Below are 26,899 nucleotides of genomic sequence, written 5' to 3'. Positions count from 1 at the left end.
TGGTAAGCCCAATTATTGTTTATTTAAACCCGACTCACCGCTGCCACCCCCGCGCTGACACGGGAAGGACAAAGACGGACACATGTCCTCCGAAACGTGTGTTCTCAGCTGTCCGCTTCTTTTCACTGCAGGCCCGCCATGCAGTCACCTCAGAGCTACAGTATCGGAGGACCACGCAGCTCTGGGCAACTTACAGGCAGGCCCGCAGGCACCCGGCCAGTCGACAGGGGTCGCTTGTGCACACTGAGCCGAGGACACTCTGGCCAACCCTAACCTTACCCCGCCCCCAGACAGCACTTGGCCAATTGTGCGCCACGGTTTATTGGCTTGGTTTACATGCACAAATAAAAAGTAAGACTCCTCTTTCTGTCACGCTGTTTTGGACATACCTTTCGGGCAATTTGGGTTTACATGCAGTTTTATTAGGGAGAGAAATTCTCCTTCAAAATTAAAAATGATTAAAATATGGGAGTTAAATATTTTGGTCAGTGTGCCAGTTTGGCCTTGTGCGATATAGCTTTCTTAAACTGGGTTTACAAGAAGTTTATAGGTTGTGTTGAAGAACCGCAAGTGCAGCCTGCCTCAAAAATAAAATAAAGGCGAGGGAAACAAAACAAAAATGCAGACATAGCGTTACACAAATACCAGCAATACAAAATGTTGACAGCATATATATTTCATACATATTATAAAGGTACATATATAATATGTACACGGTTTCCTACAGAAAGGTAGCTTCAGCAATTCTGATCATCAGGTTAATGATATAAAAAATATTATTCAAAATGTTTAGCAGAGCACATTTTCAAAATACTGGTAGTAAATCTAGAATAGGCTTCCCTACTTGCCCACATTTCCGACTAATAATTCTTGTTCTAATAATAATAATAATAATAATAATAATAATAATAATAAATGCCTGAATGTGAATTCCACAGGGATGGTGCAAGGCTCTCTCCAGTAAAATGTTGTATATTTTTTGTTCTTGTGGATCCAATATACCGGCAGTCCATACAAGTTCAACACATTCCTCAGTAGATGATAATCCACCTGGGCATGTTTGTAACTTTCTGGAGCTTTGTTGTGTAAGTGTTGCAGAGAGCCGATGTTACTGTCAGCCTCGTGTTTTTGATTTTGAACAGTCCGTGGAACCTACAGGTCTTTCATGTTTTCCTTCTTGTTCATCTTAAGAGATTTTACTTCACCAGGTGGGCACTCAAGCCTGGTGCTGAGGTCAGTAGCCGTAGTATAAGACATTACGAGAAAGAATTCCCAGCTACAGTGCCTTGCGAAAGTATTCGGCCCCCTTGAACTTTGCGACCTTTTGCCACATTTCAGGCTTCAAACATAAAGATATGAAACTGTAATTTTTTGTGAAGAATCAACAACAAGTGGGACACAATCATGAAGTGGAACGAAATTTATTGGATATTTCAAACTTTTTTAACAAATAAAAAACTGAAAAATTGGGCGTGCAAAATTATTCAGCCCCCTTAAGTTAATACTTTGTAGCGCCACCTTTTGCTGCGATTACAGCTGTAAGTCGCTTGGGGTATGTCTCTATCAGTTTTGCACATCGAGAGACTGAAATTTTTGCCCATTCCTCCTTGCAAAACAGCTCGAGCTCAGTGAAGATGGATGGAGAGCATTTGTGAACAGCAGTTTTCAGTTCTTTCCACAGATTCTCGATTGGATTCAGGTCTGGACTTTGACTTGGCCATTCTAACACCTGGATATGTTTATTTGTGAACCATTCCATTGTAGATTTTGCTTTATGTTTTGGATCATTGTCTTGTTGGAAGACAAATCTCCGTCCCAGTCTCAGGTCTTTTGCAGACTCCATCAGGTTTTCTTCCAGAATGGTCCTGTATTTGGCTCCATCCATCTTCCCATCAATTTTAACCATCTTCCCTGTCCCTGCTGAAGAAAAGCAGGCCCAAACCATGATGCTGCCACCACCATGTTTGACAGTGTGGATGGTGTGTTCAGGGTGATGAGCTGTGTTGCTTTTACGCCAAACATAACGTTTTGCATTGTTGCCAAAAAGTTCGATTTTGGTTTCATCTGACCAGAGCACCTTCTTCCACATGTTTGGTGTGTCTCCCAGGTGGCTTGTGGCAAACTGTAAACGACACTTTTTATGGATATCTTTAAGAAATGGCTTTCTTCTTGCCACTCTTCCATAAAGGCCAGATTTGTGCAGTATACGACTGATTGTTGTCCTATGGACAGAGTCTCCCACCTCAGCTGTAGTTCTCTGCAGTTCATCCAGAGTGATCATGGGCCTCTTGGCTGCATCTCTGATCAGTCTTCTCCTTGTATGAGCTGAAAGTTTAGAGGGACGGCCAGGTCTTGGTAGATTTGCAGTGGTCTGATACTCCTTCCATTTCAATATTATCGCTTGCACAGTGCTCCTTGGGATGTTTAAAGCTTGGGAAATCTTTTTGTATCCAAATCCGGCTTTAAACTTCTCCACAACAGTATCTCGGACCTGCCTGGTGTGTTCCTTGTTCTTCATGATGCTCTCTGCGCTTTAAACGGACCTCTGAGACTATCACAGTGCAGGTGCATTTATACGGAGACTTGATTACACACAGGTGGATTCTATTTATCATCATTAGTCATTTAGGTCAACATTGGATCATTCAGAGATCCTCACTGAACTTCTGGAGAGAGTTTGCTGCACTGAAAGTAAAGGGGCTGAATAATTTTGCACGCCCAATTTTTCAGTTTTTTATTTGTTAAAAAAGTTTGAAATATCCAATAAATTTCATTCCACTTCATGATTGTGTCCCACTTGTTGTTGATTCTTCACAAAAAATTACAGATTCATATCTTTATGTTTGAAGCCTGAAATGTGGCAAAAGGTCGCAAAGTTCAAGGGGGCCGAATACTTTCGCAAGGCACTGTATGCTAATTTAATACATTTTGGGGTACAAACCTGACACAGAGTGATTTTTAAAACTGTCAAACATTGTTTAATGCATTTAGTTGATCCAAACAGTCTTTTGAAGCTTTGTCAGTGTGTGTCAATGTAAACACGGAGGGCTGCATTCATTAAACATTAGCATGCCAGTATACACATTGAAACCCTATGCACTTGTGGTATGCTGTAGTCTTGAAAAAGTAGTAAAAAGAAAACTGAAATTCAGCGAATGGTGTGCTAGGAATGTTGCTTTTGAACCAGGATGTGGCCAGGCAAGCCAGTATGGCTCTGCATGCATTGCTATGCTAGTCTATCCTATACGGCCCTGATCAAAGGCAGCATTGAATTGGGCTTGTGCTGTTTATATTAGGAACTAAATTAGCTAGGAGGTTTATAGTTTTTACAGTGAATCCATTTGCATTGTTTGCTACTTTAACATTTTTTTTTTTTTTTTTAGCATTTTCATGTGTTTTGTGATTGAAAGAATGTGTTAAATAATTAAAAAAATTAATACATTTTGACACAAAACATGGCCTTTTGGTGCAATAAAAATGGTGGTAGAATCTAAACTGTTAGCATGGCTACCCCCCTTTTTGTTTCATTTGATTTGACTCTTGCATAACGTGTGTGTTTTTGTATTGAGAGATGGGGAAGTCAGGTGTGCTTGCTGGTTCTTCAGGTTTGAGGAGGTTCGACGGGAGGGAGTGCATTGAGTGTCCACTTCCATGTCGCACTCGCGTTTCTCTCATTTTTCTCTGCTTATTTCTGGAGTGTGTTTTCCAGCTTGTTTATTCTTTTTTACTTTATTTACTCCTGCATTCTCTTGCCTTCCTCCCTCCCCCTGCCTGCCCCTTCGACACACTTTTCCTCTCCAGCTGGGTTTGTGAAGTCGCCCATGTCTGAGACTAAGCTCACGGGGGACACTTTTGAGCTGTACTGCGACGTGGTTGGGAACCCCACGCCGGAGATCCAGTGGTGGTACGCAGAAATCAACCGCGCAGACTCCTTCAAGCAGCTGTGGGACGGGGCCCGCAAGCGGCGGGTCTGGATCAACACGGCGTACGGTGCCAACGGGGTGAGCGTGCTGCGAATGAGCCGGCTCGCCCTGGAGGACTCGGGCACCTACGAATGCCGAGCGAGCAACGACCCCCGACGCAACGACCTGCGGCAGAACCCAGCCATCACCTGGATCCGAGCGCAGGCCACCGTTACCGTCCTGCAGAGTGAGTGCTCAACCCCACCCTGCAGTTACTGTAGTAGAAGTAGATGGTGAAAGGCAACCCTACCCATCCCGGTTTCCCCCCGATTACAGAATGAAACGTTTTTGTGTGCCCCTCCTCCCGCGTGCAACCTTTCCTTCTGGTGTTAGTGATCCAAATAACGCAGAAGTGTCTCCTTTTCAAGTAGCATCCAGTGGCGAGTATCCCCTTTTGTTTTTTGTTTTTTTAATGACCACAAACCCAGCCCCATCTCTCCTGCCCTCCTCCTCCTCCTCCCGCCTCCTCCTCTCTCCCTCCCTCGTCTTGGCTGTGCCTCTGTTCTGTAATGTCTTGGTGTTTGCTGTACAGTCATCGTTTTGCGTTGCTTTCCTTGTGCCATTCTAACCATTTTGTTTATTTGAAGTTGTGTGTGTTGTGTATTTTTTTTTTACTTGCCTCAAAGACAGTCATGTCACATCCTATAGAAGGCCAGGTCCCAAGATGCTTGGAAAAAATGTTTTCCAAACAATCTTGGTTTCCGCCCAGCCTGTGACTGATGCAGGAAGACAAAAGGAACAGTCTTTCTTTTACTCGAGTCTCTGTTTCAGATTCCCGACCCTGGTGGATTTGCCAGAGCTGTCAGGACTTTCCATTTCATCTTTTCTTTCAAGATAAATTTGAGTTTTGGAATCAGGGCTTCAATCTGTTACCTTGTGCCTTCTGTAGATGTAAGACTGAATGTCTGCAAACACACTGATACCTATTCACACATACATGCACTATACATACATTGTGTGTGATGTGCAAGTATATTCACAATATACAGATCTGTGTGTATATATACTCTAATACTATAGGTGTATATATAGTTGTTTGTGGCTGTGGGTATACTGTGTTGATATATGAGGCCACCCATAATAAATGATTGGTTTGCTGTAACCTGACACAGGAGAGAGATTGATATATTTAGCTGTGTTGATTATAGAAATTGTTTTCACATTAAATGCTTTGGTTGAACCTCAAGCTACTGATTGTACATGTTTCCACTTATTGTCATAAAAGCATATCGGCCTATATATTAAACAGCGTAGACATTTCTGAGACAGAGTCTAAATGATGCATAAGGAGTGTTACAGCAAACCTATTTGTATTATGGCCTGATGTGTATATATAGACAGGTATCCTGGCAATATCTGTTTGTAATTGATATATGTAGATATGTCTATCTTCGGGATGTGCAGGATTCCCATTGAACGGGCTCAATTATAAATGGACATGGTCTCACTGAAAGTGGTTGGGGTCAGATGGAGTTTTACATCACTTCCAGTAAGACCCGCACACCTCCCAGGCTGAACACTCCTAGCGTACACAATACAGGTGATATCAGTTGACCACTTTGCAGAACTGAAACCGAAAAATGATTAATTATTAAAAACTGAAGGTTTTATGCTCACGACAGACGACGTCCTTCGATTTGGTTTGGAATGTATTCCACTGCAATGCAAAGCGGTCAGCTGGACACCCTGTTTATAACGTCTCTGTATAACGTGTTTGTGTGCTGTATCTCTGTAGAACCTGGATGGGTAGATCAACAGCTTCTGTACTATAGCTTTGTATAGATGAATAGCAATGTATCGTAGTTGAAGTATTTTCATGTTATTTGAACTCCAGACTATCGCTTGTTTTGTAGATTTCTTGTGTATCTTGTGTGTGCTTTTCAAAGTCACTGTGTTATAATTCAAGATGATTTCATTTTACTTTGAAACAGGGGATCTTTTGCTGTACCATCTTGTGCCTTTGTAACCAAATCAAATACAAACACAGTGGCACCAAACATTATTACACTGTTACTGTAAATCAAAAATAGAAATTTGCATCATTTACATTTTGCTGATATTAAATGTCTTACTTGTTCCATATCCTAGTATGTGTGTCCTGTGTGATTCTCTGCTGTATCTCCCCATTTCTACTCACTCTTCCTGCAACAAAGCCTCTGGAAGGCTGACTGTGTGGAAGTGGGGTAGGGATGCATGCTGTGTACTGAAGCCCATAGGCGATGTATTGTGCTTCACTGATGCTTCCCAAAATCAGAGGGGCTTTTAGAAGCCGTTTTTGCTGGAATAGTAAACAGGGCAAATTATGATCTGCGTATAACAAAGGACACACATAAAAGGATATTATTAAACGTTAGGAAAATGAAGATGGTGTAAAGTAGTTTAATATGTATAGTTCTGTAGACTCCAGTACCTAACTTTTAAGGTGGTTCTCTTACATGAGTCATTCTTATACATAAACAAGTGTCATTTTAATACTCTGTCAAGCTATTTTTAAAGGCTGCCACACACCATTTTTAATTTGCGACGAGACACTTTAGCAGTGTCATGACCATACACACCAGAGGCGATGCGACAGGTTTGAAAACTGACAGATCTATACAACTGTTAGAAATTGCTATTGAAAAAACTATTATCTAGACTGGTACATATTCGTCAACATGATGTAGTAATTATGAGTGTCTTCTCTGACCGTATTTCAACACATACAGCAATAAATCATACACACTAGGCTTATCCAGTTCCTTTGAAATGGACACCCATATATTGTCTTTCAAATCTGTATCTTTATAATTGTGATGCCCTTTGTCATAAAGCTGGGTATTTATTTGCATTGAAGCTGTTCTCTGATTGCTCAATGCCCTAGTTGACGAGTGTCAATCGATTCAATCCTATTTATTTCACGTCGCGCCAGTGCCACGCTGGTGCCACTCCCATGTCGTCTGTCGCGTCGCCTGTGGTGTGAAAGATACTTCTCAAAAGGTTCTATTCATTGTGTCGCATCACTGCAGTTTCGCTTACCGCATCGCGTCTGGTGTGTAGCAGCCTTAAGACATGTACCGTGATGACCAGTCTAGAACAGCGCGGCAAGAGTAAGTAACACTGGAGTAACTGGAGTAGATAGTCTCATGCTATTAAAACTGAGGGCAACAGAATGATTTTTGGTTCCACTGTTTACTGGCTTATGCCCAAAACAAGCCTGTGTGCAAGTGTATGCACAGCAGGCAACACAACATGGTGCCAACCTACCAATTTGCAAGCTGTGTTGTGGTGCTACCTCACAATTACTGTGTCCTCTTTAAACACATTTCTATGCAGCTGCAGCAGCAAAGCCTTCTGTAGATCATTCCAGGGCTGCGTGGGTGTCCTTATGTAGCACACACTACAGAGCTGGATACCCTGTGTGCTTGGAGTCCTATAGGCGATTGCTTTTGCTGCAATGCAAGGGAAGGTGCTGTGAATGGTAATTGGATTCCCAGTTCAGGGGACTATGTTTCTGTAGAGTTGTGGATACCCTGGCAAGCTGGCTTTTGAAATGTGACAGTGGATAATTGGTATTAGGTAGCAATGAAACTCTTAGGGTCCGATTCACAAACTTTTTTTGTTGGCGTTAGTACCATTTTGGATTGAATATCAGTGCTAATACCCTTCTTCAGCAAATGATCTAACCCACATGTTTGTAGTTGATTGGACTTTTATTTCCACAGGGGTTAAATATGTATCGAGTGGCGGTCCACCACCCATCCAATTTTTTGGCCAATTCAAATTTTTCTTTGCTTTTTCTATCATACAGCGAGTCATACAGCGCAGGTTCGGTCCTGGCTGTTGAAATAGGTCGGTCTTCGCTGGGGACCCCGAAGGGAGCGTCTCATTGGCTCTGGCGCTCCCGTGGGTTAGGGAGGGAAAACCTCATCGCTCAACAGCAAACCCTGCTGGCCAGGCGCCCAGTGAGCTCAGAGCAGACACCTGCAGGGCTGGCCCTTGTCCTCAGAGGTCAGTGCCCCAGGCCAGTTTTGTCTTGGTCTAGCTTTTTACCCACTCCCTATTTTATAGACAGGTAGTACGACTAAAACATGATTAATTGAATGCTGATATCTGACGTATATTTTCTCTGTGCCTCCGAATAAACATTTTTACTCTCATTAAATGATTAGTCACAGCAAATCACACACAGCATTTAATAATACATTCCACATTACAGTTGCTTGAAAGTAACAGGTTATAAGTAACGCATGTAACGAACTTATATTAGAACATAAATGTTAAAATGTGCTCCTTTGTGGAGCCATTTTTAGTTAAAGCAAAGGCCTTTTAAATACAAGCTATATTATCCTGATGTGCCTACAGCCAGCTGTACTGGAGGTGTCACTTGTGGTAATATATTTGAAGGAGCAAATAAGGTTAGAGTCCCACTATAATGGTAAAAAGGGTGGTATTAATGCAAATGAATTATTCATGAGAGCTGATCACACTCCACGGGAGCAGTGGGTAAAGTTTGTAAGTGATGGTAACACCACCACTGCTTTGCACTGGTACGTGAACCGGGCCCTTAGAGGTGCGGCTATTGGAGCATTATCTGAAGATTGTTAAAGATTTTTAAGCTTTGTATTTCCCTCTTCCCTTATACCCATGCTAACTGGAAATATAGTCTAACATACTGCTGTAATCTGACAGGTCAGGCCGCTTTGAAGGTCTGCACAGCTCCTTCTCATAGTTGCCATTCCCGGTCCACTCCTGTCTGGTGTGGACCCAGTTCCAGGAGAGGGATAATAAGAGCAGAACCCAACGGTGTTCTTAAATATGACCTCGTTGCAATCTGTGGAGAGGGAGGGAGGCCATGTGATGCTGTGACACTGCGCTTGTCTGTGCTCAGCTCTGTCTGGAATGACAGCAGTGCTTCTGGAAGGAGGTGGTTAGGGTTATGGAGGGAGGGAGGCCATGTGATGCTGTGACACTGCGCTTGTCTGTGCTCAGCTCTGTCTGGAATGACAGCAGTGCTTCTGGAAGGAGGTGGTTAGGGTTATGGAGGGAGGGAGGCCATGTGATGCTGTGACACTGTGCTTGTCTGTGCTCAGCTCTGTCTGGAATGACAGCAGTGCTTCTGGAAGGAGGTGGTTAGGGTTAGGATTAAGTGACACACAAAACTACTCAACCCCTTCAGTTCCACTTTTTTTTATTCTAACAATAAAAACGTGTTCTTTCTTTTTTTACGTCATGTTTCATCGTGTTTATAATCATATTCTATGGATTTGTAATCCTCGTTTATTACTGTTTCTGCAGTCCTAGATATTTGGCTTCTTTAGTAAAGTCACCAGCGAAAATGCCAGTAGGTGCACCAACTGGTCACTTTTATAGACTTGCTCAGAGACTGGTAAAGAGTATGTTAATTAAGACCTATCCTGGTGGGATAATACCCATATTTAGAAGTCTGTAAAGGGCAATGGGGTATATTGTCAAAGTGTGGTGGACTCCTATTATTTTAAAGCAGAAAACTACAAGTACATTTTACAAACAATAACTAAACAAGTGCAGCAGAATTGCAGGGCTTAATCCTGTTTAATCTCTTTGAAAATATACCCTATTATGTGCACACCATTTCTGTATACTGAAAAAACATATTGAACCTATATTCATTCTAAGGTGTAGAGTACCTGCAGGGGTGGGCCAATTTGGTTTGTTTTTTGTTTGCTCCACCAACAAGTAACAGATTTATTCTGCTGGGATATATACTTTTGATTTCTCAAGCATGTGTTTCTACTCTTCTGCACTCTGAACAAAGATGCATGTTTAAAATATATATGATTTGAAGGTCATTTGCAAATGGGGCACGTCTAGTTTTATACTACTGACACGTGTTGTTGTATGTCTTTAACATTTAAGCCAGTTTCTAAACATTTAGATCTGGTTCAAGTTTAAACATGAAATGAATGTCCTGACACATTAAACTGGGGAGCACTGCATTGAGAGTGTAGACACTATTTGGTTTGGCATGGAAGGGTGATAGAAAGGGGATTGAACCGTCCCGCTTGGGTGAGGGGACAGCAATTCAAAACTGAGCGGCTCTGTCTGCTCAAACTGTGCGGAATGATGTCTCTTGTACGAAGAGATGCCCCACACAAAATGTATTCGTTATTATAAATCACACAAACCGGTACTGTAGCAAGAAACATCACTTTGAAATGGAGCCGTTTCTTCTGTCCACGGGGTGGCATCTGTACACAGGAGAAGATGGAATTCTGAACAGCCCTTATTGGCCAATTTCCCATGCATGATTTTAAATGAGCAATAACACACAGGAAGTTCAGTCACTGCATACCTTCTGCACACCCTGGACTCTGTTATTGTGCATGTAAAAAATGGACAATTAAAAAATGACAACATTCAATATTTACAAAATGAGAGCTGTGCAGTAGTGCAAACAATAACCTGCACGGTCATGTGATCACTAATAACCAATCAGAGCACTTAGTTTGACCATGCCAATGTCTAAAATAACTTTATAAAGCCGTAACACTGCCGATTGTCCTTAAAGAGTATAATGATACAGCAGAGCCTGTTGTTTCCAATAACATCTGTTAATCACGCCTGTGGTGGCCTTTACACCACTAACCACCTTTCTTTCTTCCTTTTTTGCAGCATTTTGCCCTGGATCCGTAAACCTATTGTCTTGTTACCTTTTCCCTTTACTTTCACATTGCTTCTTTCTTATGAGTCTTTTATTCCTGTAGTGCCTTGTAGGTCCAGGGATTGGAAACGGTATGTTTCATCACTAGAATATGCGTGAGTACCTCTTGACTGGTAGAACGTTCTCTGTGTGATGGGGATTTCCTTTTTAAACACTATCTTAGTCTCTCAAGTAAACCATTGTACTGCTAGATATGAAGAAAAGTGTATAAGCACACTCACTACTGCAGACAGCACAATAACTTGTTCTGAACTCAGAGCCTAGCACACACTCACTACTGTGGACAGCACAATAAAATCAATTTGATCTGCGCTTGATTACAAATTCCAGACTCCAAGCAGTATGGACCTGATGCACTGTAAGAAACAAGCGAGGAGTTGCAGGGATAGCTTGCTGTACTTCTCTGCGCATACACAATACTTACAGATTTTTTCTTGCTGGTTATTAATCCGGTCTCAAAACTATCGTGGGAGATCCTCGGTTTTCCTCTAGCGAGATGCTGAACAGGAGAGTCAGGAGGCCATGCAGACTGGAAAGCATTGAGATCGGAGAGGCCTCATGTCTGGATGCTTGTAATGCTAAAGACAGTGCAGCCTATCTGACAGTTACAGACTCCAGTGCTTCTAGAATTGGACAAGGCGATCGGGGCGAAGCTGAAGGCAGTACAGGAGCATGCAAGCCCCTGTGTTAGACAAGGCAGCTGTAACAAGTACAGCACTGTTGAAACACTAGCTAGCTGGAATAGGTGACACACAAAACTACTCAACCCCTTTTATTCCACTTTTCTTTGTTGTTTTAGAAGCATTGCCCAGATTCCCTAAACTCAACAGAGAAACTAATTGTATTTTAGTTGCTTTCTTGTTTAGCGCTTCATAGTCCAGCCCTGCATTACTAAAATCAAAGGGAACCTTCCGAGCCACAGTTTTCTAGATTCTAGTAAGTAGCTGCCTACAGTGACCCCACTCTTCCCCAGTTATGAGTGTTTTATATTAACCCCAAGGGTGGTTGGTGACTCAGGTGGGTAGCACACAGGTCTCTGCAATAAGGATCCAAGTTCAGATCCGTCTCTGTCTACAATGCTGGCACAATCTTCATACAAGAGGACCGTTCCTCTGCTTCTCACAGTGAAACCTGAACTCGCCTTGATCTTTTGTTAAGGTTAAAGCTTGTGTGCCCAGTGTCTTACGATTTAGTCCTACTAATAAATAAAGTTACTAATAGATTCCTGCAACGTTCTTGCTTTTAGCCGGCTCTCATATATATTTTTCTACTAATTTGGTCAATATATATAGTTCATATAGTTCATGTAGTACTTTATTACTGTAGAGAAATGTCTCCTCCAGCAGCAGCTGTAAAAAGGATTTCTTTTTACATCCCTCAGCCCCCACACTTATCATTCACATTCTCCAAGCATGCAGGCCTAGGAAAGACCATTCCATTCAAAACTTCAGTCTGCTCTTGTACTATTAGAAAACAGAACTGCAATACCAGATTTTTAGGCATTCATTTTAACTAATTTCACAATGTCCATTGAAACTTTAAATTGCACAGTACTGCATATTACACAATACAACTGCAGCCATGCAGTCTCACAGTGGAGGAGAGAGAAAGGTCCTTGCTCATACTCTCAGGGTTTGTTCTGTGTGAGATTTGAACCACTAATCCTTTGGCCAGAGTGAATATGATATCCAATGAGCCACCACACCCCACAGTGTGTGTTTTCACAACCATTGCAGTAACCCTTTTCCCATTCAGTAGCCGTGTCTGTGATTCAAGGCTCCTGTGTGTTAAAAACCCAAATTAAAGAGATTTTAGGCCATACCATTCTGTTTAAGGGTCATACCCAACCTTTCAAAAATGAAATCCTACCTTTTGGTTGCACAACAACGTTTTCATTCAGCTCGTTGACGTACTACACATTCACAGAGACCTAGACTGAGCGTGAGGCCTTGGACGTGGAAGTAAGTTTATAGTCGGGAAGCTTGTGAGAAAGTTTAACGACAGGTAAAGCCTAGGGTACATCTTCAAGCCATGCCATACCTTAGTTTTGAACCCTACATGTGCAATGCTGTCCCTGTGTTGGAGCCCCTGGTTTTGAACCCTACATGTGCAATGCTGTTCCCTGCAGTGAGCCTGTCTGTGTTTCAGAGCCCCGGATCAACGCCTCTGACGATGTGGTCCTGCCCTCGGATTCATACAGCCCTCCCATCACCCTGCAGTGCAACCTGACCAACGCACACTCCGCGCACAGCCAGAGCTACTGGATGAAGAACGGAGTGGAGATCGAAGGAACCAGGGCAGATGACAAGAACACAGAGTACAGGTGAGTTTCCGGACGGTCGGAGCAGTGACTGGATACCAAAATTCACTTTGAATTTCCCAAATGTATCTAAAAGCAGTTGACACGTGGTCCCCAGTAGCACACCTAAAGGCATTGCAGCAGGGGCTTGCTGGACTGAAGCTCCTAAAGGCATTACAACAGGGGCTTGTTGGACTGAAGCTCCTAAAGGCATTGCAGCAGGGGCTTACTGGACTGAAGCTCCTAAAGGCATTGCAGCAGGGGCTTGCTGGACTGAAGCTCCTAAAGGCATTACAGCAGGGGCTTGCTGGATTGAAGCTCCTAAAGGCATTACAGCAGGGGCTTGCTGGATAGAAGCTCCTAAAGGCATTACAGCAGGGGCTTGCTGGACTGAAGCTCCTAAAGGCATTGCAGCAGGGGCTTGCTGGATTGAAGCTCCTAATGGCATTGCAGCAGGGGCTTGCTGGATTGAAGCTCCTAAAGGCATTGCAGCAGGGGCTTGCTGGACTGAAGTTCCTAAAGGCATTGCAGCAGGGGCTTGCTGGATTGACGCTCCTAAAGGCATTACAGCAGGGGCTTGCTGGATTGACGCTCCTAAAGGCATTACGGCAGGGGCTTGCTAGATAGAAGCTTATGTCGCGGTGCCGATCTTGGCTGGGGACCCAGTAAAGGCCTCCCCAGGTGGCAACCCCCCTCCCACTCCACCCCGCAAAGGACCACGCAGACCCCGATCAGACAGTGGTAGCTGGGAACGGGTTTATCAGTGATTTAATACAGGCCTGTACTGCCCCATGGACCCGACCAATGGAAAGCTCTATGTAAATAATGTCCAGAAATGCGAGGGTCCACTGACGCCAGGGAAGGGAAAGCAGAGGCTGCCAACAAAGAGCTATCATCTCTTTAGCGGCTGTAAGGCCAGCCAGCCAGATCCGTTTTTGCTGTAAAGATAGGTCAAGTGATGAGTCATCATTCAACAAAAGGACCATAGAAGAGCAAGGAATATTCTTTTCGAGAATATTGGATAGATATGAGCAAACCTGATTCCAGAATATAGCCACATCCGGACACTCCCAAACCATATGAAAAAAAGGTGCCCACAGCTCCCATGGAACAGAATGTACACATTGGGGGAATGGAGCAGGATTCGTCAGAGCTCCAGCTGACACCATGAAGACCTCCATCTCACCTCATCAGATTCCATCTCCTCAGCAGAACAGGGACAGGTCAGATGCACTGCAAGGCTGAGAAGATCCGGAGATGTCATTTGAGTTCAGGAAGTCCTGCGCCTCAGTCGGATCTGAAACAGATCAGCTTGTGAGCCATGAGTGATCTTCAGAGCTGAGGGATAAACAGAAAGGCCTGCAAACCCTGGGAACGAGCTAGACTCATTGGCTGTGAAAAGGCCCGTCTGCGCTGGGTTGTGTAGTTGCTGAAGTTGGGGTAGAATATGAGGCCTTTCCCAGTAAGAAGCCTTCCTAGCAGCCTGGAGTATGAGCTGGCGCTCTGTATAGCGGAGAAGATTAAAAATAAGTGTTTGTGGTTAGTCGGTCATCCTAGACTTCTGTATATATGCGGTGTGCCTTCATAATTTCAATGCTCTTGCCCATGAGAGAAGGAAACCACCTTGGTAGCGCTTTGGTTAGGAAAATCACCTTCTGATCCTTCATCTAGGTCCACAAGACGCAAATTATTATGCCGGTTCCTATCCTCTAGCTCCTCCATCTTTGCTTCTATACGGTCGACCCTGGAGTTAGAAAGAGAGATAGCTTTCGTATTGGCATCTACCGAAGAGTGGACCAGAGACATGTCGGCCTTGATTTCTTTTAGCTCAAGTGTAAAGGCAGCAAGTTCTTTTTGAATCGAGCTCAGTTTGGCATCCGATTTCAGCACCGTCTCTTCCAGCTGGGAGAATTGGTGCTCCCTGTTCTAGGTTGGTACTTCCAGCCTTGTGGGGTGAAGAAGCCTGTGAAGACGGTCTTATTTTTTTGGGGGACTCGACGTTCCTGGAGTATCCAAAAAACAGTGGACCAGTAAGAAGGTGAGTAGCCCAATGATTAAAAAAGCTTGAGAAGTAAAATAGGCAAAGGGTAGAGAGGAGCGAGATCTCAAAGCTGCCATTGTTACAACAGGTCACGTGATCCCCATAATGGACCCCATATTAAAAACATCAATGTTGTGCGTCTGCAAACTAAAGGGTTAATTTTTAGGACTCCAGGGCTAAAATAACAATTCGCTGAAAATACAAAGAACTTCGAACACAGCACCAGCCCATATACAATAGGCACTTAAGTACCCACAATTATGCATCAACATTTAACATGCCTCCTACAGCAATTGCATGCCTGGAATAAATTACATAGTAGTAGATATTTAATTTTAAAACATTTACACAGGTTTATATTTGAAATGTCTTACACTGATATGTATTTAAGAAGAATGTTGATTTTATATTTTATATAAAATCTATAAGCCAGACTAGGGGTGAGGATTGTATTGCCCATCTTTCCTCACTCAGACCCCTTACTTACTAAATAGAAAATATGCTAAATATTTTAATGAGTAAATTGTGTCCTTTTTCTAGGAAAGCAGTCCAACTGGGGATGGGGAGTTTGTTGCTGGATTACTTCATTTAGTGAGCAAGACTACTTGCTCACTAAATATCTTGGTATGCCTAAATAGATAATTGTCTCATCTTTAAAAATATGGGCAATCCATTTCACAAGTTCAGTGTTACCCGAAATATGATTAATTTACTGAGAATGCTGAATGACTGGGTAGAGCATTTGTTCTCTATTTTATGGCAAACAAAAAAAAAAGATTTTCCTGAGTGGGGATTATCAAGACGGGTACAATATTCAATGTAGTGTTGTCTGTCCTTGGTCCTTGACAGTCCTGAGCCAGAAACCTATTTTTGTGGGTAAAATGAGGAGAAAATGTCCTACCCAGTCATTCTGCACTGGTAGTAAGTGGATCATATTTGGGGTAACACAGCACTTGTGGGAGAGACTGTTCATTAAAATATCTTGCATATTTTTAAAGAGGAATACTATTCAGGAATACCAAGATACTTACTGAGCAAGTCATCTGAGTGAGGTTATCCGGCAACAAACTCCCCATCCCCAGTGGTACTGCTTTCCTTGAATAGGATAACGTTTCGGGGGTCTATTTACTGGAATATGTCAGGTGTGACACTCTAGAAACGCTCACCAAATTGTGCAGGGTGGTACTTTGGAAAGGACTGAACGCAAGTCCTGCTATGTGGTTAATTGGGCCTGGCTGAATATAGCAATTGGAAAACTGAGCTTAATTCAGGCACTAGATGGGTACATGGCCCCTTTAGCGCATTGTTCTTTTGAATACATGGCCCAATGTCTCACCAACAATTGCAGCATTTGAAGACACTGAAAAATACTTCGAGTCAAAACATTTGTCATTCAGTTTTCTAACTTCAGCGCCCCCTACTGGTCAGTTACCCTCCAGGTCCAGGCAGAGTAGCAGGCTCTGGGGTTCCGCAGCTAGATAACATCTGGTGGAGAGGCAGCCCGCAGCGGGGACTGAGGTCACCAGGTGATGTTCAGACCTCTTGATAACATCCAGTGGCGAGGCATCCCACAGCAGGGACTGAGGTCACCAGGTGATGTTCAGACCTCCTGATTGGTCAGTGGGTTGAAGTGGGGAGGTGACATTTGAATTGAATGAAGAGCATATCCCAGAATAAACGCCATTAGTCACCCAACATTTACACAGCTGTCCCAGTGCTGCTATTGTTCTCCAGTGAGAGAGCTGCAGCACTGCACTGCCCTGAGCCCCTGCAGAAGGTTGGCAGCAGTTTGATGAGAATATTTTGTCATGGTGTGACGGCACTTGGAGATAATCTGGCAGAGCGAGTCTCTTGTTGTCACGGTTAAAAGACAAGAGGAAACTGACAATCGGAACTCTCTTGGTTGAAAAAGCAGTCCACAGAGCGGGTGTTCTTTCTTTTGTGTTTGTTTGGTTTTTTAATCTGAGATTATATTTAACAAAGATACTGTACGGCTATAGCCAAAAGTTTTGCATCACTCTATAGAATTAACACATTCTGCTTCATAAAGTCGAATGAAACCTGCTGAATAATGTTACGTTAATGTACTGAATTACATACCGCTTTTGTAGTTTTCCAGATACTTCACGGAAAAATAACAAATTTAAAAATGTGACATTTCGAAATCTAACATGAAATACTGTACTACTATTATGGCTTCTGATAGACTTTTGCGATATCATTATTATATATTTTTTTTAATTGTGTCAATCCTAAAATTCAAGGTGATGCTAAACTTGTGGCTATAAGATGTCAGCAGCATTTTATCCTAAATAAATACGGCATTGAACACGTTTCACCTGATATGTTAATGTGCTCAACTAACTTGTTTCAGCTTGACGGTGGTACCAAAGCCCACCTAATCAAGAGTCCATGTGAAGGGAACTTGTTTTTGTAAACCATCCAGCACCGACTTCACCTGCTGAAATCTCAGAGACCATTTAAATCTGGAAACCCCCGAGACAAATCTAACCATCCAGCCCTGACTTCACCTGCTGAAATCTCACAGACCATTTCAATCTGGAAACCCCCGAGACAAATCTAACCATCCAGCCCCGACTTCACCTGCTGAAATCTCAGAGACCATTTCAATCTGGAAACCCCCGAGACAAATCTAACCATCCAGCCCCGACTTCACCTGCTGAAATCTCACAGACCATTTCAATCTGGAAACCCCTGAGACAAATCTAACCATCCAGCCCCGACTTCACCTGCTGAAATCTCAGAGACCATTTCAATCTGGAAACCCCCGAGACAAATCTAACCATCCAGCCCCGACTTCACCTGCTGAAATCTCACAGACCATTTCAATCTGGAAACCCCCGAGACAAATCTAACCATCCAGCCCCGACTTCACCTGCTGAAATCTCACAGACCATTTCAATCTGGAAACCCCCGAGACAAATCTAACCATCCAGCCCTGACTTCACCTGCTGAAATCTCAGAGACCATTTCAATCTGGAAACCCCTGAGACAAATCTAACCATCCAGCCCCGACTTCACCTGCTGAAATCTCAGAGACCATTTCAATCTGGAAACCCCCGAGACAAATCTAACCATCCAGCCCCGACTTCACCTGCTGAAATCTCACAGACCATTTCAATCTGGAAACCCCCGAGACAAATCTAACCATCCAGCACCGTCGAAAGGTGCTTTTCTAAATCAAATATTTCTCTCAGTGCAATACACAGGGTCCAGGCTGCATTCGGGATAACCGGGTCTTTGCAATCCATTTTCTAACCTCCTGTTAGCATTAACTGCTGCTTATTTCCTGTCAGTCCGGGATGAGTTCAAATACAACACTATACATCTAGAACATATAATCTACTGTAATAAGTAAGACACAGGCTGGCTGTTTAAACTGTCACCCTGTATCTGTAATCAAGTGAAACAAGCAAAGAACACAAAGAGAACGCACTCCAGGGGAGGATGCTATAGGAGCTCAGAAATGATCTTAAAATCCTATTAAAGCAGTGCTAACCAATGCGTTCAGATATATTTACTTTAGAATGCTTTGAAAACATATCTCATTTATAACATAGCCTGTTTGATGGACTGTAATGTACACTGTTGATGCATCTTGTTTCAATTTCAATTGTTCAGCATTAAAAAGCCAAGAGCAGACGATTCAGGAGAGTACCTGTGTGTGTATACCTTTGAAGACGCTCCACCGGCCAACGCTACCATTGAAATAAAAGGTAAGCACGTCTACCTGTATACTGCACACGCTACCATTGAAATAAAAGGGAAGCATGTCTCCCTGTATACTGCACAGCCTTAGTCAGGTAGGTGGAGATCAAGTGAAATTCAAGGGGTATCATTGTTGGCAGTCGCCATTTCAGAACATGCTTTGGAGTAAAATGAGGAACAAGTGAGGTAAAAGGAAGAGCAGCCATTCTGCACTGGCAGTCCATTGTTCCATATTGTTAAAGATACCAGACTTTTAATTAGTAAGAGTTGTGATTGGGATAAAAAAGGGGAAATAAAGGCTGGTGACACCCTCATTTTGACTCGGTGTAGGTCACTTCCAGCAAGGGAGGGAGAAAGAGAGTACGCAGCCCCTGTCTGCTGTGATCCTCAGCAGGTTTTGTTCCTATATTCCTAACACTAAATCCTCTGTAATCCTGTGCAATCTGAGTGGCTGGGAGTGAGCTGGGGACGAGAGGAACTAATGGGGACATGGATAATGAACTGCCGCCTTCTTATCGAGGGGGGAGGGAAGGACGCATGTCTTGTAAGGTGTCAGGTAACGAGTGGAGTGGGGGTCATAAAATGGGAATTCAATCCAGTTAGAACAGATTTAAAAACACACCACATTAATTGAAGGGTTCCACATCAGGTGAATTCTTATGTCTGTGCGCTTTTTTAATTGAACCGATATACTGATTTGACATTGTCCTGAATTTGTGTGATCCCTGCAGTACTTTTAAAACTGCTACAAGTTACTGAAGTACAGTATTGTTTCTAATCACCCAACAGTGCAGTACCCTGGTCTCAATCTAGTTGAGCAGGTTTGGAATGAACAAAACAGTATCGTTTCTAATCAAATTCACCCAACAATACAGAACCTTGATCTCAATCTAACTGAGCAGATCTGGGATGAACTTGAACACCATATTCCTTATCAGAGCACTGTCTGACTGTGTGAAATATAAATCCTGAATAAATGGGTGGAGTTTTTCTTTTCTACTTTTCCTGAATGGTGATTGCCATATTCTGGTAGTGTTGGCCTTGGTAAAACGAAGAGAACAGTCTGCATTGGCAGTAAGTGACTTATTTTTTGGGTACCACTGCACTTTTGGGACAGACTGCACATAAAATATTTTGAAGAAGAGACAATTATCTATTCAGGGATACCAAGATATTTAGTGAGCAAGCAATCTGAGTCAGGTGAACAGGGAGCAAACCCACTTCCCCAGTGCACTGCTTCATCAGAACAAGGAGAACGTTTCGGGGTAGCGTTCGACTTGTTAGATGACTCGCTCATTGAAATATTGTATGTTTTTAAAGAGAAGAGGGTTCTCTATTCAGTGGTACCAAGATATTTATTAGTTGAATAAAATCCCCACCCCCAGCCTTTCTGTAAATCATTTGTTGTTTGTCATTTTGTCGGTACAGTATATAACACTTTCATAGTGAAATTTCTCATTTGATTTATGTATTTTATAAATTGAAAAAGAGTTAAAAGCTGAAGAAGTACTCTCAGATAGATTTAACATTGCTGTATCGCCATTTTAAACCGGCTGCTGTATTACAGGATTATTGACATTGCCAGAGATTATAAAGACACTGAAATGGGTGAGGCATTGTCTGTAATAACTCTGCCCTATCAGAAACCATATAAAATAACAACATGCGCGGGTTACAGGAAACATTTTCTCAAAGGGGTTGAAGTTCTACAGGTTGAAAGAATAGCTTGTTTGATTGAACTCTGACTGGATTGATTTAGATAGGAAGGTGTGCCTGTATTTCATCTCTCCGGTTCAAGGACATGTGAATGCTGTTGTATGCAGTGCTCCGAGTGCTGTCTCTGCTTTGTTCCTGAAGCTGTCAGCAGTCCTCTCTCATCAGTTTCTCATGCTTTCCGCTCTTGTGGAAAGCCTTTGAGCGCACGTTCTGTGATACTGCTTGTGTCCTGTGGCTGGAGCGACAAGAGATGGATCTAACTGGATTTTAATCTGTAAAGTCTTCAGAATGACCTGAGAAAGCAACCAGCGTTTACTATCCCCAAACGACAGGGATATAATGAAAGCAGCGTTTATGCATATTTTACATGTACGGTTGCAGACAAAAGTATTGGCACCCTACACTTAACATATGATCATTTAATAAAACAGTTCAGGGACTGAAGACATTCATCTGATTTGAAGATCTAATTAATGCAGCCGTGTATCAAAACATTCTACAAAGTACAATACTCTGAAATAAAGCAGCCATTTATAATTTGAAATGTAAAACACAGCAATTTTCTAACCAAGTTTCTCTGAAGTACAGTATAAGCCGTGAACCGCTGGGCCTCCAGTGACGTGACAGCCAGTGAGAATATTATCTCTGCATGGCTTTGGAGGAAAGGAGAATAAAAAAAAAGAAAAGGCCACTACCCAGCTCTACCCTCCATGAGGAGCTGCCACCGCTCCTGTCCCAGAAAAACACCCGGGCTGCCAAGGAAAGTGGGGCAATGCAAACCCCCCTCCGAGAGCAGTCTCTGGTACACTGCTGTAGGACAATGCAAACCCCCCTCCGAGAGCAGTCTCCGGTACACTGCTGTAGGACAATGCAAACCCCCCTCCGAGAGCAGTCTCTGGTACACTGCTGTAGGACAATGCAAACCCCCCTCCGAGAGCAGTCTCTGGTACACTGCTGTAGGACAATGCAAACCCCCTGCGAGAGCAGTCTCCGGTACACTGCTGTGTCCTTGACGCCCCAGCCCACAATGCCACACACAGCTCAGCAGCAACAGATGGTGACTCGTGCATGGTTGGAGATTAAGCCCTGGAATCTGATTTTGTCTTTTCTAATGGCGGGATTTTATTGTCTTTGCTTGGACTGCTAATCTCTTGGGATGGGCTGTAGGTTTTGTTAATTTTTAGGTGGGTAGCCTCTCTGTCCCTCTTAGACCGTCTGTATGAATCGGTGCTAAAGCAGTGCTTTGATTCTGTCTCTCACTTTGTTTTGCACCTTGTTTCTAGTTAGGGGGAAAGGCAGTGTAATCAATCTGCTGATTGAATTCTTACATCGCATTTGGCAGAGAAGCTGTAAGAACATTTTGAAAAGCTGTTTACTTTTCTTGTGTGTGAATCCACCCTAGAACAGTCCCTGCTGTTTAAGTGTGTCTCTGTTAGACTGGAGTACTGACCAGGGCTGGCAAGGGATACTTTCCTGTGGCAGAAGAACAGCATTAGTTAATGGGCCTGGTAAATTATTATTTAGTCATTTAGCATATTATATTATATATATAATATTTCAGAGACTTGAGTTTTCCCCCATTGATTAAATCTACACTCTAGTGTTTTTTTATTAAGCAACATGTATGTAATAATTTCTTAAATCACTTCAAACGGCACCCAAAACACTTTGGAGTTCAGTTTAGCATTTTATGGTTGCAGAACATGATATTATAACTTACTGTATAGAATATGAGATTTCCTGTAACCTGATTGGTCAACAAGCGTGCCTTAATCCACTGTAAAGTCAGCCCCAAAAAAAATAAAACAACTTGATATTAGTAGCTCATCACAGCAGAGTTCGAATAAACACACTGAAGTAACTTAACAACGCATGATTAGCAACAATACATTGGCTGTACCAGATATTATCAATTATATTACTTTTGCTAATGCATTTTATAACGTAATAGTAGTAAACACAGTTTCCGATACTTGTATCCTACAACATGTAGTTAAAGAGAAACCGTTCACAAACCAGGTCCTTTTTTTTGTGTACAAGGTACAAGCTCTGTGTAAATTAAGAATATTTTTCTTAATACCTATATATTGAGTTGTTTACGGTGCCGCTGGGATACTGAACAACTGGCTACCAAACCACGCATGGAATATTGAGGTAAACGTTTGTATTCATTAACAACAAAAACTAGTGCTTCAGAAAATCAGAGAGGAAAAAAAAAAAAAAAAAACTAATCAGCGAAACCAGGTTTGATTTCGTACCTGACAAGCCCTCTCCCACAGTTGCTGATGGCGAATGCATATTTAAAAAATGATTGCAGAGAATAATTTTGGTCGCCCCTGGCAACCCACAGCTCGCAAATTTGAGCCCTGTAATATAACAAACCAGTTTCATGATATAACCTGCTGTATAGGAATTGCTTACATACCAGGAAACAACAGGAAGAGATATTCAGTGATTAGGTTGGTAAGAGATTTTAAAACCACGGCTGTTTTTTTCCTGCAATGCATGCGGTATATGAGCCCCACCTAGTGGCTGGAACTTGAACCACAACCCTGTTGGAGACAAAACCTGCTTCACAACCCACTGTTTGAATATACAGAGTCATAAAATAGTAGGGTAATAATTTTAATTGCATTTGAACCAAATTTCAATATTCAAACAAACCTTACCTGAAATGATCCAGGCCAGGTTTAGACTGCCATGCTGGAATTCTGAAATGTATATATTTTTTTAATTTGTAAAGAAAGTGTAAGTCATTCAAATTTGATCAAATCACTGTATATTATAACGTGAAGAAGAATATTTTCATATGGTTTACAGAATTCCAAACATGATAAATTGTAAAAAGGTACAGAATTGTCAGAAAAAAAGGTTTCCCCCAATAAAAATGTATTCTCCTACTCTCCCATTTCAGAGTTTCAGGTCCTACAACTAAATTGTAAATAAAACAAAAAATAGTGACCTGTAAAAAACAAGACCAATAAACAGATGAATAAACAAACAAACAAACAAATCACTGTTAGGCCACAGTTTCGTTTTATTTTATGGTGTGTGCCAGAATTCAAAACAAGGTGCAGCGCAAAGTGAAATGTTCCCACAAGGTACGCAGTGGTACTTGGTCTCCACCCGCTTTCTGGACTCACCCTTCTGGTGTCGGTGCCCAGACCCCTGGTTGCACATGACGCACTGCCGAAACACTGCCTTGTGCTCTTTGGATTTGGAGAGGATAAGGCTGGGGAAATGGCGAGCAGTCAGCCTCACCGGATGTACTGTGGTGCCTGGCCTGCCTCCCTGATCGCCTGCACTGGGGTCTGCACGACTTTGTTGCAGAATTTGCTTCACTAAGTTCATGCGAAAGGAAAGTAGAGTTGGTGGTTTCTGTTGCTTCTGCGAGTATAATATGTGTGCATTAAGAATCGCCACATCAATAAGATGGAAGGCAAGCTTTTTGTACCATTTGATGGCTTTCCACAGAAAACCGTAGTACTTCAGCAGCTGGTTGCTTCTGTCAACTCCTCCCATGATGGCATTATAATCCCCAATGACCTGGGCTTTGTGGATGGGTTGGCCTTCATTGGTCTTCTTTCCTGTATCTACCATACTGGCATCATTGCAGTTCGAAAGCATGGTGACGCAATTCCAGTCACGCCAGCACAGTGCCATCAGCTTATCAGTGGTGCGGTAAGTTACCTCTCCTTTCTGCAGTGACGTTCCATCTAATTTCATGTGCAAATCTTTGGGCATACCACGGCGATTACCACGCACCGTACCCAGACAATGTGTCTTCCTGTCATACAGAGACAGACACAGTTCAGGACTGTTGAAGTGGTGGTCTACAGCTAATCTGTACCCCTTATCCAACAGCCCCTTCATGAGCTCCATCACAACACCGAAACTAGAACCATGTTGACCATCAAGCAGTTGCTGGTCTTGCCCAGAATACAGCATGTATTTCCATGTGTAGCCTGTCTTTGCCTCACAAAGCTCATACGACTTCACCCCAAAGTGTGCCTGTTTGTTTGGGATGTACTGCTTGAAATAAAGCCTTCCTTTGTACAGCAAGAGAGACTCATCAACTGAAATCTCCTGAGCAGGTGTGTAGACGCTGGTGAATAAGGTTGTGATGCGGTCGAAAAAGGGGCGGATTTTCCAGAGGCAATCATTTTCAGGCCTGACAGCTTCATTGTCCTGGAAGTGCAGTGCCTGAAGGATTTGCTTGTAGCGGTTCTGGCTCATGGTGTTGCCAAAGAAGGGAGTGCTGATGGTGGGGTCTCCAGACCAGTAGCTGTCGAGAGAGGGCTTCTTCACTATCCCCATCAAGAATGAAAGCCCAAAAAACTGCCACAGGCCATCTAAGGTGACATTTTCCCAACCCCTCATTCTTGTATGGAGTTTATCAGCTGGTATTTTCATTATCTGTTTCTGGGCAAATGTATTGGTCTGCTTCTGAATGTTCTCCAGCACATCAGGGGTGAGAAACAGCTTCAGATAATCCAGCTCTGTGGCATCAGCCCTGATTCTTATATTTATCCCAGGAACACCAGTGAATGGGAACGTATGTGGCTGCCTGTCTTCAGTGCACCAGCTCTCCTGTACAGTACACACCCGAGAGCTGGAGGATGCAACTCTGCCTCTCTTACTTGCCCGACCAGATCCATGACCTCCACCTCTTCCTCCAAGAGAGACCTCTGCTTGCACACTGGAGCTTGCAGCTGTATTACAAAGGGGAAAATAGTTATAGACAGGGTTATAATAATCATCATCAATAATAATAATAATAATAATAATAAATCCCCACTAACTTTAGTATTACATAATTTCCGGTAACATTTGTAAAGAAATCTTATATAGCGTTGAACAATCCTGCTATAAAACAAGTGATTCCACTTATCCTCTTCTACACCAAAGACGACGAGTCAAAACTTTTGTTTACCTTATCTAGTTTCTACATGGAAGGGCATCTGCTAAACATCAGTATTATGATCCTCTGAGGCAAAACATAAAATGCAGAATAACGGTAGTATCCTTATGAAAGTTTACTGTGGTACACAAACATACTAATGAAAGTGTAGCGAAGTACAGTCAAGCAGGGTCAATCAGAGAAGTATAGTAAAGCCACACTCTGGACCGGCAAGAAAAAAAAAAAAAGGTAAAATACGGTAAATGCGTAGTATAAGCATGAGGGAAAGAAAAACTGCAAAACTACCGTGCTAATATATAATCAGCTTTTACAAGGGTAACGTTATTTGGTTTTTAGTAAATCAAAACGCCAACAAGCCAAATAAGCTGCAGGTACCATGCAAATAAATGTCAATTGAGCATTATAACTCGACTAATAAACAGCAACCTTGTACATAAAATGTCTGTTATGCATGCATTCCTACTAAAAAAAAAAAAACATGTTTAAAATGGTACCCTCCAAAAGCTAAATTACAATTAAAAATACAAACCTGTGCAGACATAAAATGACTGAGAAAGACTGACTTGTTAGAACGTCGCTTTATAAAGCAAAGTATCTAACTATCGATAAGCGATCAATCGGATAGGTAATGTGTATATTTAAACACAGTAAATAAACCAACTTGCAAGGAAACCGGTAACACACGATAACGTGTCCTTACTGATGTGAACTTAAATAAACAAACAGATACAAAATCAAATCATGAATCGTCTTACCTTCAGTGTCGCTGGATTCTTCTCCAGTAACTACTGTGAAAGTGGGATCCAAAACCTCTTCATCCTCCAAATCCAGATCCTCGCTCCCACTGGAGTAATCAAAATCACTCCCATTCTCCCAAACTAACTGCATTGCAGCCGGTGCATCGTTCTTGCGTGGTCGCTTGCCGAATTCCATTTTAATAACCTTTACTTCACTCCTCGCACATGTATAGCTCTCGCTCATCTCTGCTTTCACTCCAAACAATAGACTCAATCCGGGTTCAGTTCATCTCACTTAAATTTATCAGTACCCACAGATCACATTTCACTCAGCGCCATTTTGAATTATGCAAATCAGGTAGCGCTGTGAAAGGGTGGAGCCCGAAATATCCGGGCACGTTTCTGAGGTCAATGAAAACATAGGGTTACCATATGGCTCCAGATTAACCGGACGCTTTGAGACAGACTGGAATTTCAACATTCCCACTAAATTGAAATTAATTCACGTATAAATGAGCTCCACCTTTGCTGAGATTAATCCTGCTGTGTTGGAATTGCTTGGGCGCAGCAAACAATTCACACTGATCAGCTGCTTCTGATCAGATCTTAATGAACGAATAGCTAATTTATCGATAGAGCAACGAGATGATGATGAAATTGTATTTGCAGAATAATATGGGCGATTGAATTTTAACAAACAGAAAAAAATAGCAACTGGCTGCAATTCATTCTTGGTATAATACAATTATTTGACGCGCATGCGGGTATTTAAGCACCATTATTAATTGTAGCTAAGGATGGTTCATTTACAC

At 42.5% G+C, this 26,899-nt stretch overlaps 2 protein-coding genes across 4 annotated transcripts in view; one reads left to right on the top strand and one right to left on the bottom strand.

The window, feature by feature from the left end:
- LOC117964263 (neuroplastin-like) overlaps positions 1-26,899 on the top strand; it is a 59,910-nt gene that overhangs the window by 18,378 nt on the left and 14,633 nt on the right. Inside the window, exons 2-4 of one of the 2 annotated variants that reach the window (XM_034907266.2) lie at positions 3,802-4,149; positions 12,793-12,967; positions 18,627-18,721. In XM_034907266.2, coding sequence (XP_034763157.1) covers positions 3,802-4,149; positions 12,793-12,967; positions 18,627-18,721 — 618 coding nt within the window. The remainder of the gene's footprint in view (positions 1-3,801; positions 4,150-12,792; positions 12,968-18,626; positions 18,722-26,899) is intronic. The other variant, XM_034907268.2, reaches the window with a different exon arrangement.
- LOC131700540 (piggyBac transposable element-derived protein 4-like) lies at positions 23,051-26,479 on the bottom strand. Of its 2 annotated transcripts, XM_058998423.1 has the most exons (3): positions 26,106-26,479; positions 23,573-25,141; positions 23,051-23,140 (listed from the first exon to the last, which is right to left on the bottom strand). In XM_058998423.1, exons 1-3 carry the CDS (start codon positions 26,329-26,331, stop codon positions 23,055-23,057), a joined length of 1,881 nt encoding a protein of 626 aa, XP_058854406.1. In that variant the 5' UTR covers positions 26,332-26,479; the 3' UTR covers positions 23,051-23,054. The 2 variants fall into 2 exon arrangements, with proteins under 2 accessions (XP_058854406.1, XP_058854405.1); XM_058998422.1 differs by lacking the exon at positions 23,051-23,140 and having other exon boundaries at positions 23,455-25,141.

The sequence above is a fragment of the Acipenser ruthenus genome, chromosome 24 (assembly GCF_902713425.1).
Source record: "Acipenser ruthenus chromosome 24, fAciRut3.2 maternal haplotype, whole genome shotgun sequence".
Taxonomy (NCBI): domain Eukaryota; kingdom Metazoa; phylum Chordata; class Actinopteri; order Acipenseriformes; family Acipenseridae; genus Acipenser; species Acipenser ruthenus.
This window is presented reverse-complemented; position numbering and strand designations above follow the sequence as displayed.

Bases quoted from the DNA above. Each gene is read 5' to 3' on its own strand.
- LOC131700540 (XM_058998422.1), bottom strand. From the start codon at position 26,331: ATGAGCGAGAGCTATACATGTGCGAGGAGTGAAGTAAAGGTTATTAAA. The intron at 25,142-26,105 runs GTAAGACGATTC...TTTGTAATACAG, and splicing joins AGAATCCAGCGACACTGAAG to CTGCAAGCTCCAGTGTGCAA.